Raw genomic sequence first — 18,473 nt, forward strand, 5'->3', positions numbered from 1 at the left:
ATTTAAACTCCAAATTCACTGGGATGAAAGCTTTAGAATTCATTTTCAGTCAGTGTTTTCCTACTGTAGCTTCTCTGAGTTTCTAGGGCAGTCGTGGATCAGCGGTTAGGGTGTCGGACCCGTTACCGGTGGATCGCTGGTTCGATTCCCCGTCCCGGTGTCCATGGCTGAGGTACCCTTGAGCAAGGTACCTAACCCCCACTGCTCCCCGGGCGCTGCACGTGGTCGCCCACTGCCCCGGGTTTGTTGTGTGTGTGTGCACGTCACTTGGGTGGGTTAAATGCAGAGAACAAATTTCGTTGGAGTGAGTTCCCTCCAATGACAAAATATGTCACTTTCCTTTCCTTTCCTTTCCTTTCTCTCTCAGCTCTGAAACGCTCATTTGTTTAAATCACTTAAATCACTCGTACGTGCCACTTTTGTTCCTACATGTCGCTCTTGCATGAGGGTCATTTGCTTGATTCACTGCAAGACTGACCTGTTGGTCCAACTTTAAAATGCGTACCTCGGAATCAACATTCACCATAATCATGGCTCCCAGTGGCCCTCCTCTAAGGCTGAGAGGCACTGATGCTTCGTAATGGCGAATCTCCTCCAGCAGGGGGCGTATCTGGAAGAAATCGGCCTCTCTCCGCAGTAGTGCCAGCTCTGAAAAGCCATTGGGTAGGTCCAGGGAGCTGGAGCGCAGGTAATTAAGAATGTACCTGAACACCTTTCCATCACGGTCTATGAAAACATTCCCTCTGTTATCTCTAAGCACAGGCATTTGTCCGGTGAACATAGCACCTAACATGGAGTCACGGCAGCGCGTCAGAGTGTCCAGGGTTGTTGTGTAAATTTCTCCACCGACGTTCAAGGAAACTGGGTCCTGGAGAGAGTTCCTGTTGCTGTTGTTGTCCGGTGAGTTGAGGTTCAGCATCTTGGAGGGTTAGCAGTGATTTCTGTGACCCAGTAAAGTTTTCTCTGATGTTGCTGTTGGGAGCCCAAGGATCCTTCTGCTCTGGTTCTCAGGAATGCTGAGGACTGAGGGAAATTTCGAGGGTTTCTATTGTGTCCCAGAAAAACTTGTCTCCACTGACAGTGAGCAAGCCACAGTAGTAGCCGGGAAAAGGCCAACTGAGGAAAGATGCGAGGAAATCTGCCAAGTCTGCTTCCAAAGCTGGAGATTTATAAAAGCCTATAAAAGTCTGCTGGTCTTCTCCTTGTCACTTTTCCTCATAGGAAACATCCTTATGAATGCAGGTGTTCCCCGTGTTTTTTCTGTGGCTAAGTTTAAACTGTTGTTGATGTATCTCCTGCAGGATTCTGAATGGTGTCAGCCAACAGCAAGGCCTTCACTCTGACTGCACTGAGGCAGAAAGGCAGCGGGGCCACAGTGACCAGACCAGCATGCTAATCACTGGACACTTCTGGCTCCGTCGCCACGAAACTCGCTTTTATTCTCAGCTCATACCCCCGATCTCTCGCTCTCGCTCTCACACACACACACTGGAGCTGTCTGAGCAAGACACGGGGGACTGGGCAATTTGTCTGAAATGCCCCCCCCTTAAAGTGACAGCCTGAACACTGAGAAGTGCTTTTTATCCCCAGAGAACAAATGAACAATGTCCTCAGAAACTTTTCATTTCAAATACCCTTCGGAATGCAAAGATCTGCAGAAAAACAGACTCATAAAAACTGGAATCTCGCTTTGTCGCACCTGCCGTATAATGTCGCAGGATGACAATAATGAAGTCTGTAACTACTGCTGCAGACATGAAACAAAACAGAATGCAATCATTTACAAATCGATTTCAACCTATACTCAGTTGAATACGGTGCGAAGACATCTGAGACATTCAGCCATACCTCAGTCACACCCAGACTTCTGTGCACCAACATCGGGTCACTATTCATCAGAATGCTAAGTGTAGTCGGCATCTTTTGTTTATGTTGTTCGTTAGCCTGTAAATGGCAGTGACTGATATGGCAATAGTGATTGTGAACAACACTATCTGCCGTGACGTTACAGTGTAGTCACATCTTGATAGCCAACCAAGTCTGTCTGGCTCATTGGCAGTAGCAGTAAATCAGACAGCAACCGCCTTTTGAATTTGTGACATACCAAAGTGCTGCGTAAATGTAGTCCAGGTCAGACATTTTAGGGGAAAAACACAATTTCAAGTCAGGGGAATCTTTGGGCTTGTACTGCATACACAAAAAACTGCACATTCATGTCCAACTTAAAGGTCCAGAGTGTAGGATTTTGGAGGATCTAAAGAAAAAAAAAACTAAAAATATTTCTAAATCTGTTTTCACTGGTGTATAATTACTTGAAACTATGAATTTCTGTGATTTTGTTATCTTCCAATGAGCCTTGCATATCCACAGAGGGCGCAGGTTCTCTTGCACTGCATTGTTTCTAAAGTAGAACAAACCAAACACCAACCATGTGCTGTCTGAGCTGCCGTTCATTTTGTCAACAAACACTCAATAAAAAAAATCACCATAAAATAGTCATTTAAAACCAACTTCATGAAAAATCTAATGCAAAGGCCTGCCTGCATCTGTAGAAACAAATTCAGTGGCTGTTGATGAGTAAAACACTTTCCTCTGCCACCCAAACTACTGGTTTCTCAGAGGTTGATTCAGTGGTCTGTTTGCATCAGTAATATTATCTGATGGTTTTGAAAGAAACAGATTTATGGACTAAATTAATCTATAGTGGATTAGGAAAGAAGGGACAAAACAGCTGAGACAAACGCTGACATTTACAAAAAGGTACGTTAATGTAGCATCAGGTGCTCATAGATGTACATGTAAAGTTATCAGAAGAAAGAAGAGTGTGTTCCATGGTTGTTTTCATCTGTTAACCATCCAAATCCTCCCTGGATGTTTGAAATATCACCACATTATCTGTGAAATGTACCTTTAATAAAGGCAGCTTCTGCCTGCCGATGGCATATCTATAACTGTCAGCTTTCCATATGTGGATTCAAAAGAAAAACTTCACTTAATGGACTTAATAATGACAATCCTGCTGATTAACATATAGTGCACATGATCTCTCTTGTAAATAATACATGAGCTCCTGAATGTGTGTGTGTGTTTTAACCTGAATGTGCAGTACAGTCCTGTCAATGGCGTGGGCCTGCAGCAGAGTCACAGTGCATCCCCCGAAGCCTCCACCTGTCATTCGGCTACCAAACACCTCCTCCACCTCCATGGCTGCAGACACCAGCTCATCCAGCTCCCTGCAGCTCACCTCGTACAGGTCTCTGACAGAGGGACACCAGGTTACCTGCCTCAGTCTGTCTTGAACAGTGACTCTACATTCAACAGATGCACCACAACCTAAGTGAGCCGTGGCTCTCCACCATAAGCTTTCCAAACTCTTTGTAGGCTCCTCTCTTCAGGGCTTCAGCAGCACGGACAGTTCTTTCTATCTCCTCAATCACGTGACGAGCTCTTCGATAGGTTACGTCATCCAGTCTATCCTTCATCTCTGAAATGATAGATGAGGTTAAATATACACATTAAGTCAACCTCAAGTGGACATATCGGCTGTTAGAGCTCTCGGAATTAACTTGCATATTAATTTTTACAGTCTAAAGATTTGCAGCGTATATTAATTGTTGTGTGTCGTCCTTTTGAAGAAAGCAAGGGAGAAGTTGTTTTTTTGCATACAGACTATCAGAACCTGTACTTGAACTAGCGATGAACAATATTTACTGGGCCAGTAAATTATCAGCCCGACAGCAAAATTTCTAATTTAATAATGATGGCTGATAAAAGGAGCTGAAATTACGAAGGCAAATTTCTTTCACTGGCTTAACGCTGATCATTCACTCAGTAGGTTGGGGTACGCACTACAGGCTTTGAACTTCTTTTTAAAGTAAAGTGTGATGTTACCGCTTATCTTAGGTATCAGCCATGAGAGGCAGGTAATGATCGCTTATCGTATCAGCTGGAAAATAAATAGATAAATAGTAATCATGACTCTTCTGTTGTGGATGAGGTCTGGCTGATGAGCAGAGAGCTGAGAAGAGCAGAGGAGATCATCAGGGTCTCTCTGTCCTCCATCAGGGACATTCTCACCACATCAGCATTGTGGATGCCCGTGCACACCCATCACACAAACTCTTCTTAAACTGTGCATGTTATTCTGTTTGTACTGTTTACATTAAATACATTAACTGTCCTTCCTGCACTTTGTGCTCCTTTTGTGTTTAGCGTTTTCCCTGTTTGCTCTATGCGTTGTCTTTGTGCTGTATGTACAGTCTGTATAGTCCTTCTGCACTGTGTGTAGTCCTTGCACATTATGTGTAGTCTTGTGTTGTGTGCACAATGCACAGCTCTTTACAGGTTGTATTTAACTTCTCATGTGGTGTAGTGCAGCACCTTGTCCCTGGAGCAACGTTGTCTCAGTCCACTGTTCACTGTACTGCTGTAAACAGCAGAAACGACAATAAAATAAGCCACTTGACTTGAAAGATGAAAGTGACATATTTTTGTCATTGGAGGGAACTCACTCCAACGAAATTTGTGCTCTGCATTTAACCCACCCAAGTGACGTGCACACACACACAGCAAACCCGGGACAGTGGGGGTTAGGTACCTTGCTCAAGGGTACCTCAGTCATGGACACCGGTACGGGGAATCGAACCAGCGATCCACCGGTTACGGGTCCAACACCCTACTTGACCATAGCGTATATGGGCATAAATAAATAAAAATATAGCCTTCACACCCTCCAGGTCCTTCATAGTTGCATCTCTGAGACTTTCCTTTCCCAGGATGGAGGAAGCCTCTTCACACTGTCTGCGTCTCGTGGGGTACTCGCTGCCGGTCAGAGAATGTTTCACATTGGAGTTGGTGATGAGAATGACCAGGCCTGGATCTGCCAGAGGTACAGGGGTGGCCTCCAGGGACCTGCGTCAAACCACACATACGCAACTGTACACATACGCAATATGGACCATGAACCACAAAAATTTCACTATCTACAGACATAGAATTCTATCCATGAAACATGGAGTTAAATCCCTGAAGATAAAATATGTATCTTAATTTCACATAAAAGGGATATGGGCTTTACATATTTGCAGATCAAAATTACTAAAACATATAGAAGGGAAGTTACAAATGTCACATGGTCTGACAGGAAGTGATCCATAAATGCGCAAATATGACTCTACATTTGAGTATTTACATTTGTAAAACATATATCATTTCTATGTTAAATTAAAACATGTGTTTACAAGGAAATCAACCTATACGTACAAAACACAAATAAAAATATACATGTTTGTGGATAGTAAAATTTATGTGGATCATGATAATTTGTGGATTAACTAGCGTGGGTTACAAAACATTAAAGCCCAATAAAATCTGTCATACAAAACAAGAGCAAGCAAAGCAAATTGTAACAAAGAAGAAAGGAACCAGACATCTTGATGTTACCAAAGACTCTTGGATTAATCGACTCTCTTTGGATGTTTACCTGCAGTCAAGGAGCAAAGCATGGCCCTCCCTGCCGAGCACAGACACAAACTGGTCCATAATACCACAGGGTACACCGGCGTGAGTGTGCTCTGCCTGCTGACAGGCTAATGCTTTGGATATCTTGTCTCCATCATCTGTAGAAAAATGTCAAATGGATACTAAAAATCCACGGTCATATACCTAAAGAAGAAAAGTGGTTTTGTTTTTTTCAGGGGTTTTTTTTTCATTTTGAGCATCAGTTTAGAAATCATTGCTCATCATCTATCTCTATTATAAAGAAGGTTTCTGACCGTACACATATTGAAGTCTGTATAAAAAAAACAAAAAACAAAAAAACAACTGACCTGGCTTAAGTTGCTGCAGGAATGTATAGAAAGCCACCTCCAGAGAGGCAGAGCTGGACAGACCTCCTCCCAGGGGGACACTGCTGGTTATCACTGCCCGGAAACCCAGGACGGGAGGAGCTGAAGCGTAGCAGGACGCACAGAAAGTACACATTTAATAAATATCATGTGGTGTCCAAACAGTGTAGGATAATAGAACCTTTGTGACATCTGATCTCATTCAGTTTGACAGTACATGCTTCATTAATATAATCTATTTTCTATTAATAATCGGAATCTGCAACTAATAACTAAAGATATTTAATAAGTGCAGTGGAGTGAAAAGTATAAAGTAGCAGAAAATGGAACTAATCAAGTATAATTTTAAGGTGCTGGTACTTAGTGCATTTTAAGTATAGTACTTGAGTAAATGTATTTAGTTACAATCTAAAACTTGTATTCTAAATTTTGAAACTAATATTTTTGATTTTTACTGTGAATGTACTGTATATCAGGTCCAAATATTGGTTACTGGTCTTCTTAATTAGTAGTAACCGGTATGGACCCTGACAAAAACACAGTCGATTCCTAGTTTTTACAGCTGTATACATTGCTCATTTGTTTACCCCTGTAATGCTGTATAACACCCTTCACGTAGTTTGCCCAGCTGGGTAACCCTGGGGACAGTGGTGATCCATCAGTGGGCAGGCTGAAGTCCATCCTCCGAGGCTCATCAGCATCCTTAGTTGCTGTCACCACGGTAACATCATGTCCAGAAGTTTGACTCCCCACCACCACAGTCACCAGAGGCAAGGCCTGATTCAACAAACACAAGCAAAGCCGCAAAGCAAACTGAGTGGTTGTCTTTGTCAGAGGGGTCAAACTCCATTAATAAACAAACAAAAAGTATAACATTTCATTGTCATTAGTGGTACACAGAAGCATAGTCCACTTGCTAATCCTTGGTTCTGCTTTTCTGCTAAATGTGTCATGCTAGTGACCCACCCTAAAGGAGATTGCTGTTAATGCAAGATTACAGAACTGGCTGATCATTGAATCATTGAAAAAAGCTGTATTTTTCATTTGTGTGTGTGTGTTGTGGTGTGGGTGTGTGTGTGTGGGGGGGGGGGGGGTGTTTTGTAGACTAAAGAGCTAAATCCAACTTTATACTAATATGGCGAAGGGTAGAAAATGACAGAAAATGAATTTCTAGTCAGGAATCAATTAAGTCTTATCTCAATCTATAATATTACATTTCATACTGATACACTAAATTAAGTAATGTAACTAGTATCTTAAGCTGTTAAACAACTGCAGTATAGTAAACTTAACTAATATCTTCCTCTGAATTGGTATGGAGTAGAAAGGAGTAGCAGAAAATGGAAATACTCAAGTATTTCGAAATTGGAAGGAGAGTCTCCACCGCCGAACAGCAGAGAGACTCCTTGTAACGTGTTTCAAGAGAGCCAAAGTTATGTCATGAAAAACGTGTTCCCAAAACAAGCAAGGGAACATTTAAATTCCAGATTTTTGAATGACATTTGGTGGCACAGATGCTGATGTTATCATTTCACCCAAATCACCATTGGCAAGCTGGGTGCAACCGATTGAACAGTCAAACTGTTACCATTGGAAGTACAAATCCCTGGTTGTAGTCAGTGTGCTCCCCGATCAGGTTGACTCGTCCAGGAGCGCACACCGCCATCAGAGGAGCCTCTTCCCCGAACATGTCACCGTACAAACGCCGAGCCTCCGCAACAAGCTCGGACACGCTTGGAAAGGAACTGGCCATTGAGCAATACACGATTTCTACCTCTACTTTAAACAAAAAGTCTATCAATGAAACGTGTGCGGGAAATTCATTGAGATGATATTATCAACCTACAGGACAACAAATCGCTAAGAGTCTATGGCAGGGGTCGGCATGCGGCTCTTCAGCGCCTCCCTAGTGGCTCCCTGGAGCTTTTTCAAAAATGTATGAAAATGGAAAAAAATAGGGGGGAATATATATTTTGTTTTAATATGGTTTCTGTAGGACAGGGGTCACCAACCTTTTTGAAACTGAAAGCTACTTCAGGGGTACTGAGTCATACGAAGGGCTACCAGTTTGATACACTTTTCTGAAATAACAAATTTGCTCAGTTTGCATTTAATTACACACTATTAATAATGATACTCATCTATGTGAAGACACTGATCACATTAATGATTTCTCACAATAATTATCAACAATAACAACAAGGTGGGAAACAGACATCAGCATTCAGAACTTTATTAATCTCAGTAAATGTCCCATTTTCACTAGCCACAGACAAACCTTTATAGCAAACCATTCACCACGTTTCAAAAAGTTATCAATTATGTAATGTTAAAGAAAAAAAAATCAACTTACATATTTTGAAATAAATCTTGTCACATTTTGAACTAATGACCAAATCTGTGGCCCAGGCTTTTTCTGCCCGTAACGCGCTTCCCGGTGGGTAGTTAGCATGGTAGCTTTTGTGACACGTAGTGAAGCGTCTCTCCACATTGTGCCGCTTTGCTGTCGCCACAGTCGCCCCGCAAATGAGACACACGCAGGTTTCTTTCACAGCCGTAAAAAAGATCTCCTCCTCCCATGTGTTGTGAAAGTGATAACTTTTCTTTTTTTTCTGCCATTTTGCGGGGGTAAGAAACTGCATTCAGCGCTCATCTTCGCTGCGCCGCTAGCTTACTCTCCATGACCACTGGTTTTGTCGCGAGCACAATACTGACCTTTGAACTAGAGTAGGTCAAAGTTCATCTAAACTTAAATAAAAAAATGTATAATTAAAATATTTTTAAGATACTGTCATTTTAAAATCTATATAAATGCAAGTGTGATTAAAAAAAGAACAGCAACAGAATAAAATAAAATTTTAGACACAGTCACTAGTGAGTTGTTGAGTACAGGACGGTAGTGGACAACTTTGTCACATGGAGCGGGAAAAACCACCTACAGCTCAATGTGACAAAGACCAAGGAACTGGTGGTGGACCTGAGGAGGACTAAGGCTCCAGTGACCCCTATCAACATCAAAGGGGACACTGTGGAGGTGGTGGAGGAGTACAAATACCTGGGGGTGTACTTAGACCACAAACTGGACTGGTGCAAGAACGTGGACATGGTCTACAGAAAGGGCCAGAGCCGCCTCTACTTTCTGAGGCGGCTGAGGTCCTTCAACATCTGCAGGACGATGCTGAGGATGTTCTATGAGTCGGTGGTGTCCAGTGCCATCACATATGCCGTTGCCTGCTGGGGCAGCTGCCTGAGGGTGAGGGACACAAACAGACTCAATAGAATCATCAAGAAGGCCAGCCATGTTGTGGGAGAGGAACTGGACTCTCTGACAGTGGTGTCTGAGAGGAGGATGTTGTCCAAAATAAGAACTATACTGGACTTTCCCTCTCACCCTCTCCACAATGTGTTGATCAGCTACAGGAGCTCATTAAGTAAGAGACTCTTACTCCCACAATGCACCACAGAGCGACACAGGAAATCATTCCTGCCTGTCGCCATCAAACTGTTAAACTCAGCACTGTGACGGACACACTCACTTGTATATACAATGTACATATTGGCTCTTTTACACATGTACATACCTGTATTTTTAAATTTTCTTAAAAAATTTTGAATACAGTTTTTGTAAATACTACTGTACTTGAGATTTTAGTTTTTGTTTTATCCTATTTTTATACTCTGCACTTTTCTCCTTTCTTGGTCAGGAATACTGCATGTGCAATGTCTGTAGAAACAAGAATTTCCCTCCAGGGATTAATAAAGGAATTCTGATTCTGATTCTGATTCTATGCTGTGATCAGAAATGACACTAGTTTAACAAGCTATTTAACACAGCTTGTTCTGGTTAAGTGGAATATTTCAGGAAGACCCTGCTCCAGTCCTTTCTTTCTATCAGCATGTTTTGATTTACTTTTCTTGGACAAAAGGACCCAGGAAGTATTTTTAAAATTGTTTCTTATTTTGTTACTGTGTTTAACAAGCTGACTATAACCTTGTTTCCTTGTCAGTTTAACTCCAGTGTGTTGTCTAAGACATATGCAAAGTTGCCAGGTTTGCGTCTTTTCTGCAACATGTATTGATCAATGCTGATTATTAGAATTACTTGTTCATCTATTGTTATTAGTTATTTTAGTAGTTCTGTTTCTGAGGAACAAGCAGGAGGCTCCCCAGCTACTAATACTTACTGTTTACAGCCTGTTGTTATGGCTACAACTACAGCTGAAATGTCTCCAATACCTTTGACACAGGCGGTGCCAGTTCTTATAACATTACTATTCATGCTGCCTGCATTAATCTAAAAGATTTTAAAAGATTTTAGATTTTATTTTATTTCGTTTGGATAGCCTGTGGGACGGCACAGTGGTGCCTCACAGCAAGAGGGTTCCAGGTTCGAATCCCGGTTCGGCGCTCTTCTATGTGGAGTTTGCATGTTCTCCCTGTGCCTGCGTGGGCTTCCTCCCACAGTCCCAAAAAGATGCACATTAGGTTAATTGGCCCCAAATAGCCCCTAGGTGCGACTGTGCTTGTCTGTCTTTGAGCCCTGCAATTGACTGGCGACCAGTCCAGGGTGAACCGTCTCTCACCTGTAGTCAGCTGGGATAGGTTGACGGATAAGCGGTATTGAAAATGGATGGATGGATAGCTTGTTAAATTTTATTTAAAGTACTTCTGCCTGTTAATATCACTACTACTAGCACTGTCACTACTAGCATAATTAATGAAAGTGCTATCAGTAGTAGTAGCAGTACTGTTAAGCAGTGGTAACTTCTAAACTGCTGGTAAACTCAGGAACAAAGAGCTTTAGGAGGGTCCAACCCTCACTTACCTTAGCCCTAAGGCAATGTTCTATCCAAATAGGGGCTTCTTGTTGTTTAAAATGCAATATTAACAGCTATGGGCTTAAAAGAACCGGTGAAGAAAATGCCTGAAACAAAGCAGCTCATTCAAAGAGTGATGTACAAGTTTCAGCCACTAGATGTGAGCAGTGCACACTTTTCATGTGATTCCATAACCTTTATGTCAGGTCCCCTGTGGAGAACTCTGTGGGGTACCTGTCACTGATGCAGAACAATGGATCGGTCTTGTGACGACTGGATTCCTGGTTCGGACATGACATACATATTCTACTCAGTATTCTAGTGACAACTGCCCTCTTATTTGAATGTGGATTTAAATAATCTGTGTGAATGTTGATCAGAAAGAAAATGTTTTCAACACATTTGTTAGACTTTGATGAGTTTATCCTTGATATCTAACAAACGTGTTTTAGGTCACAAACACTACTACTACTATGTGGACACTATTTGTTTGCTCAAAAAAACATTTAAGCTCATTACAAGGTTAATGCCATTACTAAAGCCTAAAATGTATCCAAATGAGCATTCTCTGTGATGACAGTGGGAATTACTGATTTACTGATTCTGTTTGTGTCTCAGTAAGTATCCACAGCATATTGACATGAGGAAGGGAAATTCACATGAGCATGAGGAAATTCTTTCTGTTCAGTCATTACATGAGCATATGCAGTGAAGGACAGATAGACAGATATATACATACATATAAATAGAGGTACTTTATTGATCCCATAAGGGAAATTGTTGCATTACAGCAACATCAGCAACATCAGCAACATCATCACTTGGATACAAAAATAAAAACAGAATAAAATAAAAATGAAGATGTGAACAATAATATGTACAATACATATATTCATAGTGTGACATCGGTGTGAAATGATAACAGTACTGTCAACAGTGCAAAAGAAATGTGCAAAACATGGCAGTGCGTAATGTGTGTGTATATATACACGTATATCCACAGTATATATATGTATGTATAATAAAATCTTACAGAAGAGCACAACCAGAAGAAAAAAACAGCTGCAATGGAAAATTGTTAGTAGACGAAGTCAATTCTAAGTTTTTGATTTTTCTTTCTTAAGATGTTTAACTTTATTTATTAATTAAGTTTTTTATTAATTAAAGTTTTTCTAATGAATTCTTGTAATGCTAACTCACCCAACCTTTGAAATGCTGCATCCAAATATACATGTTGGACACGAAAGACACAGCAGATCTATCATTACTTATTTTAATGTTTTTAAGATGTGCCGTCATTACTCAGTAACAGAAACAGGATGAACAGAAGCAAAGGCCTACAGGAGGGGGGTCTAACCCACCCTAACCCGAACCCTTTGGCAATGCTCCATTGTAATTTGGCCCTCAAACTGAAAAATCAATCTAAAATCAATTCTGAAATGAACTGACATGCAAATAAGATGACAGCACTGACTCTGGAGATAAGCATATCATCCCAAGCCATATTTATAAGATTCATTTTTAACTGCAGTTAGAATGGTGGTTCTCACATTGGTCAGAAAGCTCACCACTCACCTCTGTTGGTTCAGCAAAAAGACACCTCCGTCGGTCAAAAGGTACTTTCCAGTGAGTTTCTGAGGAAACTCTGCAAATGGTCTAACACTGGTTTACAAAATGTGGAGATATTTTTTTACCTGCTTGTCAATTACTGTACTGTCACGTAACAAATGAATTAGAAGTTATTAATAGTGACATCAGAAGAGTAAAATTAGCACTAATTAAAATGATTTGAATGGTACATTACCAAAGGCCTTCTTAAAGACTTTTCCTTCATGTGCAGTTTTGGTTTTTGAAATTCTAAATGAAGTTTTGTACAGTTGTTGTAGAAGGACAAAAAGGACGAATGACGTACCTTTACATGTAAACATCCTGACATTGTCTTTCATTGGACTGTTTATGCAACTTGTTTCAGCTATTTCAGTCAACTGTGTCAAAATTATATTATAAAAGTAATCACTGCTCAGAAACAAGGGAGCAAAGGACTTCAGGAGGGTCTAACCCATTAATTTCTATTAAGAATTTAACTAATTATAAATGTATTAACTGACAGTATGTTCTGTGTACAAATGTTTGTATATCACCAGACATTTCATTTAAGAGCATTTAATTAATTAAGTATGGAAAGAAAAAAGATATGGAAGACTTACCATTACTACTGCAGGGATTCCTAAGACTTTTGTTGAATTGAAATGTCTTTAAATAAACTTCAACAGTCAAAAAGTAACAGAAGCAAAGGTCTTCAGGAGGGTCTAACCCACCCTGACCCGAACCTTTTGGCAATGCTCCATCCTAATTTGGTTCTGACTGAACAGACAATAACTTAATAAGCTATCAATACCAATGGCCTGGGTTTTCAAGCTATTAGTTTCTCATTGTGAACTGTCAATTAGTCTTCAGTTTATCAGTTTTACATTTCCATTAACCTCTATTAATAATGACAGAGGAAGCCTGACATTAATAATAAGAAAATAAGGATTTGAACATTGCCAAAAGACCCTCCTGAAGTCCGTTCCTTCTTTAACACTCTTTGCTTTATATTTGAGAGGATGAGTCTGGTGATATTATATATTCTATTATTGGAAACAATTCTAATGAAAAGACCAACAGCAACAATGCTTATGGTATCTTCCTATACCTTCTGACTGTGGTGTTAATGATTCACCATTTTTCAAGTGAATCATTAATCATTCATTAATCAATCATTAATTAACATTAAGAATTTAACTAATTATAAAGGAATCAGCTGAGAACAAGTTCTGTGTACAAATGTTTGCATAATATCACCTGACTTTTCCTTTCAGAAAGTTTAGTAAGTTAAGTGTGGAAGTAAAAACATATGGAAGACTTATCATTACTACTGCACAAGACATCCTAAGACTTCTGTTGAATTTAAAAGTTCTTAAATGAACTTCAACAGTCAAAAAGTAACAGAAGCAAAGGGCTTCAGCAGGGTCTAACCCACCCTGACCCGAACCCTTTGGCAATGCTCCATCCAGCTATTAGTTTCTCATTGTGAACTGTCAATTAGTTTTCAATCTATCAGTTTTACATTTCCATTAACCTCTATTAATAATGACAGAGGAAGCCTGACATTAATAATAAGAAAATAAGGATTTGAACATTGCCAAAAGACCCTCCTGAAGTCCGTTCCTTCTTTAACACTCTTTGCTTTATATTTGAGAGGATGAGTCTGGTGATATTATATATTTAATTATTAGAAACAAATCTAATGAAAAGACCAACAGCAACAATGCTTATGGTATCTTCCTATACTTTCTGACTGTGGTATTAATGATTCACCATTTTTCAAGTGAATCATTAATCATTCATTAATCAATCATTAATTACCAATAAGAATTTAACTAATTATAAAGGTATTAGCTGAGAACATGTTCTGTGTACAAAGGTTTGTATAATATCACCTGACTTTTCCTTTCAGAAAGTTCAGTAAGTTAAGTGTGGAAGTAAAAACATATGGAAGACTTATCATTACTACTGCACAAGGCATCCTAAGACTTCTGTTGAATTTAAAAGTTCTTAAATGAACTTCAACAGTCAAAAAGTAACAGAAGCAAAGGGCTTCAGCAGGGTCTAACCCACCCTGACCCGAACCCTTTGGCAATGCTCCATCCAGCTATTAGTTTCTCATTGTGAACTGTCAATTAGTTTTCAATCTATCAGTTTTACATTTCCATTAACCTCTATTAATAATGACAGAGGAAGCCTGACATTAATAATAAGAAAATAAGGATTTGAACATTGCCAAAAGACCCTCCTGAAGTCCGTTCCTTCTTTAACACTCTTTGCTTTATATTTGAGAGGATGAGTCTGGTGATATTATATATTTAATTATTAGAAACAAATCTAATGAAAAGACCAACAGCAACAATGCTTATGGTATCTTCCTATACTTTCTGACTGTGGTGTTAATGATTCACCATTTATTCATTAATTACTATTAAGAATTTAACTAATTATAAAGTTATTAGCTGAGAACCAGTTCTGTGTACAAATGTTTGTATAATATCACCTGACTTTTCCTTTCAGAAAGTTTAGTAAGTTAAGTGTGGAAGTAAAAACATATGGAAGACTTATCATTACTACTACACAGGGCATCCTAAGACTTCTGTTGAATTTAAAAGTTCTTAAATGAACTTCAACAGTCAAAAAGTAACAGAAGCAAAGGGCTTCAGCAGGGTCTAACCCACCCTGACCCGAACCCTTTGGCAATGCTCCATCCAGCTATTAGTTTCTCATTGTGAACTGTCAATTAGTTTTCAGTCTATCAGTTTTACATTTCCATTAACCTCTATTAATAATGACAGAGGAAGCCTGACATTAATAATAAGAAAATAAGGATTTGAACATTGCCAAAAGACCCTCCTGAACTCCATTCCTTCTTTAACACTCTTTGCTTTTTATTTGAGAGGATGAGTCTGGTGATATTATATATTTTATTATTAGAAACAAATCTAATGAAAAGACCAACAGCAACAATGCTTATGGTATCTTCCTATACCTTCTGACTGTGGTGTTAATGATTCACCATTTATTCATTAATTACCATTAAGAATTTAACTAATTATAAAGTTATTAGCTGAGAACAAGTTCTGTGTACAAATGTTTGCATAATATCACCTGACTTTTCCTTTCAGAAAGTTTAGTAAGTTAAGTGTGGAAGTAAAAACATATAGAAGACTTATCATTACTACTGCACAGGGCATCCTAAGACTTCTGTTGAATTTAAAAGTTCTTAAATGAACTTCAACAGTCAAAAAGTAACAGAAGCAAAGGGCTTCAGCAGGGTCTAACCCACCCTGACCCGAACCCTTTGGCAATGCTCCATCCAGCTATTAGTTTCTCATTGTGAACTGTCAATTAGTCTTCAGTTTATCAGTTTTACATTTTCATTAACCTATATTAATGACATTAATGACAGAGGAAGCCTGACATTGATAATAAGAAAATAAGGATTTGAACATTGCCAAAAGACCCTCCTGAAGTCCGTTCCTTCTTTAACACTCTTATTTGCTTTATATTTGAGAGGATGAGTCTGGTGATATTATATATTTTATTATTATAAACAAATCTAATGAAAAGACCAACAGCAACAATGCTTATGGTATCTTCCTATACTTTCTGATTGTGGTATTAATGATTCACCATTTTTCAAGTGAATCATTAATCATTCATTAATCAATCATTAATTACCATTAAGAATTTAACTAATTATAAAGGTATTAGCTGAGAACATGTTCTGTGTACAAAGGTTTGTATAATATCACCTGACTTTTCCTTTCAGAAAGTTCAGTAAGTTAAGTGTGGAAGAAAAAAGATTTGGAAGACTTATCATTACTACTGCACAGGGCATCCTAAGACTTCTGTTGAATTTAAAAGTTCTTAAATGAACTTCAACAGTCAAAAAGTAACAGAAGCAAAGGGCTTCAGCAGGGTCTAACCCACCCTGACCTGAACCCTTTGGCAATGCTCCATCCAGCTATTAGTTTCTCATTGTGAACTGTCAATTAGTTTTCAATCTATCAGTTTTACATTTCCATTAACCTCTATTAATAATGACAGAGGAAGCCTGACATTAATATTAAGAAAATAAGGATTTGAACATTGCCAAAAGACCCTCCTGAAGTCCGTTCCTTCTTTAACACTCTTTGCTTTATATTTGAGAGGATGAGTCTGGTGATATTATATATTTTATTATTAGAAACAAATCTAATGAAAAGACCAACAGCAACAATGCTTATGGTATCTTCCTATACTTTCTGACTGTGGTGTTAATGATTCACCATTTTTCAAGTGAATCATTAATCATTCATTAATCAATCATTAATTAACATTAAGAATTTAACTAATTATAAAGTTATTAGCTGAGAACAAGTTCTGTGTACAAATGTTTGCATAATATCACCTGACTTTTCCTTTCAGAAAGTTTAGTAAGTTAAGTGTGGAAGTAAAAACATATGGAAGACTTATCATTACTACTGCACAAGACATCCTAAGACTTCTGTTGAATTTAAAAGTTCTTAAATGAACTTCAACAGTCAAAAAGTAACAGAAGCAAAGGGCTTCAGCAGGGTCTAACCCACCCTGACCCGAACCCTTTGGCAATGCTCCATCCAGCTATTAGTTTCTCATTGTGAACTGTCAATTAGTCTTCAGTTTATCAGTTTTACATTTTCATTAACCTATATTAATGACATTAATGACAGAGGAAGCCTGACATTGATAATAAGAAAATAAGGATTTGAACATTGCCAAAAGACCCTCCTGAAGTCCGTTCCTTCTTTAACACTCTTATTTGCTTTATATTTGAGAGGATGAGTCTGGTGATATTATATATTTTATTATTATAAACAAATCTAATGAAAAGACCAACAGCAACAATGCTTATGGTATCTTCCTATACTTTCTGACTGTGGTATTAATGATTCACCATTTTTCAAGTGAATCATTAATCATTCATTAATCAATCATTAATTACCATTAAGAATTTAACTAATTATAAAGTTATTAGCTGAGAACATGTTCTGTGTACAAAGGTTTGTATAATATCACCTGACTTTTCCTTTCAGAAAGTTCAGTAAGTTAAGTGTGGAAGAAAAAAGATTTGGAAGACTTATCATTACTACTGCACAAGACATCCTAAGACTTCTGTTGAATTTAAAAGTTCTTAAATGAACTTCAACAGTCAAAAAGTAACAGAAGCAAAGGGCTTCAGCAGGGTCTAACCCACCCTGACCCGAACCCTTTGGCAATGCTCCATCCAGCTATTAATTTCTCATTGTGAACTGTCCATTAGTCTTCTGGCTGTCAGTTTTACATTTCCATTAACCTCTATTAATAATGACAGAGGAAGCCTGACATTGATAATAAGAAAATAAGGATTTGAACATTGCCAAAAGGCCCTCCTGAAGTCCGTTCCTTCTTTAACACTCTTTGCTTTATATTTGAGAGGATGAGTCTGGTGATATTATATATTTTATTATTAGAAACAAATCTAATGAAAAGACCAACAGCAACAATGCTTATGGTATCTTCCTATACTTTCTGATTGTGGTGTTAATGATTCACCATTTATCCATTAATTACCATTAAGAATTTAACTAATTATAAAGTTATTAGCTGAGAACAGGTTCTGTGTACAAATGTTTGTATAATATCACCTGACTTTTCCTTTCAGAAAGTTTAGTAAGTTAAGTGGGGAAGCAAAAAGATATGGAAGACTTATCATTACTACTGCACAAGGCATCCTAAGACTTCTGTTGAATTTAAAAGTTCTTAAATGAACTTCAACAGTCAAAAAGTAACAGAAGCAAAGGGCTTCAGCAGGGTCTAACCCACCCTGACCCGAACCCTTTGGCAATGCTCCATCCAGCTATTAGTTTCTCATTGTGAACTGTCAATTAGTTTTCAGTCTATCAGTTTTACATTTCCATTAACCTATATTAATGACATTAATGACAGTGGAAGACTGACATTAATAATAAGAAAATAAGGATTTGAACATTGCCAAAAGACCCTCCTGAAGTCCGTTCCTTCTTTAACACTCTTTGCTTTATATTTGAGAGGATGAGTCTGGTGATATTATATATTTTATTATTAGAAACAAATCTAATGAAAAGACCAACAGCAACAATGCTTATGGTATCTTCCTATACTTTCTGATTGTGGTGTTAATGATTCACCATTTATTCATTAATTACCATTAAGAATTTAACTTATTAAAAAGTTATTA

The 18,473-nt window shown here is 38.5% G+C and overlaps 1 protein-coding gene and 1 long non-coding RNA gene across 2 annotated transcripts; both read right to left on the bottom strand.

The window, feature by feature from the left end:
* Window positions 1-374: 374 nt before the first annotated feature.
* On the bottom strand, window positions 375-7,746 carry LOC124065560 (galactokinase-like). The gene is made up of 7 exons (XM_046401015.1): window positions 7,435-7,746; window positions 6,434-6,623; window positions 5,829-5,948; window positions 5,483-5,618; window positions 4,730-4,911; window positions 3,334-3,484; window positions 375-3,257 (listed from the first exon to the last, which is right to left on the bottom strand). Exons 1-7 carry the CDS (start codon window positions 7,597-7,599, stop codon window positions 3,002-3,004), a joined length of 1,200 nt encoding a protein of 399 aa, XP_046256971.1. The 5' UTR covers window positions 7,600-7,746; the 3' UTR covers window positions 375-3,001.
* Window positions 7,747-11,403: 3,657 nt separating this feature from the next.
* LOC124065603 lies at window positions 11,404-18,426 on the bottom strand. Its single transcript, XR_006844459.1, has 2 exons — window positions 17,145-18,426; window positions 11,404-15,242 (listed from the first exon to the last, which is right to left on the bottom strand). It is a non-coding gene; the product is annotated as an uncharacterized LOC124065603 (long non-coding RNA).
* Between the last annotated feature and the right edge of the window lie 47 nt (window positions 18,427-18,473).

This window comes from Scatophagus argus, chromosome 2 (genome assembly GCF_020382885.2).
Source record: "Scatophagus argus isolate fScaArg1 chromosome 2, fScaArg1.pri, whole genome shotgun sequence".
Classification (NCBI taxonomy): Eukaryota; Metazoa; Chordata; class Actinopteri; family Scatophagidae; genus Scatophagus; species Scatophagus argus.

Coding starts and splice junctions, on each gene's coding strand:
- LOC124065560 (XM_046401015.1), bottom strand. CDS start 7,599: ATGGCCAGTTCCTTTCCAAGCGTGTCCGAGCTTGTTGCGGAGGCTCGG. Junction 6,624..7,434: donor AGGGATTTGTACTTCCAATG/GTAACAGTTTGA, acceptor TTGTTGAATCAG/GCCTTGCCTCTGGTGACTGT. Junction 3,258..3,333: donor GAGAGCCACGGCTCACTTAG/GTTGTGGTGCAT, acceptor TCCCTCTGTCAG/AGACCTGTACGAGGTGAGCT.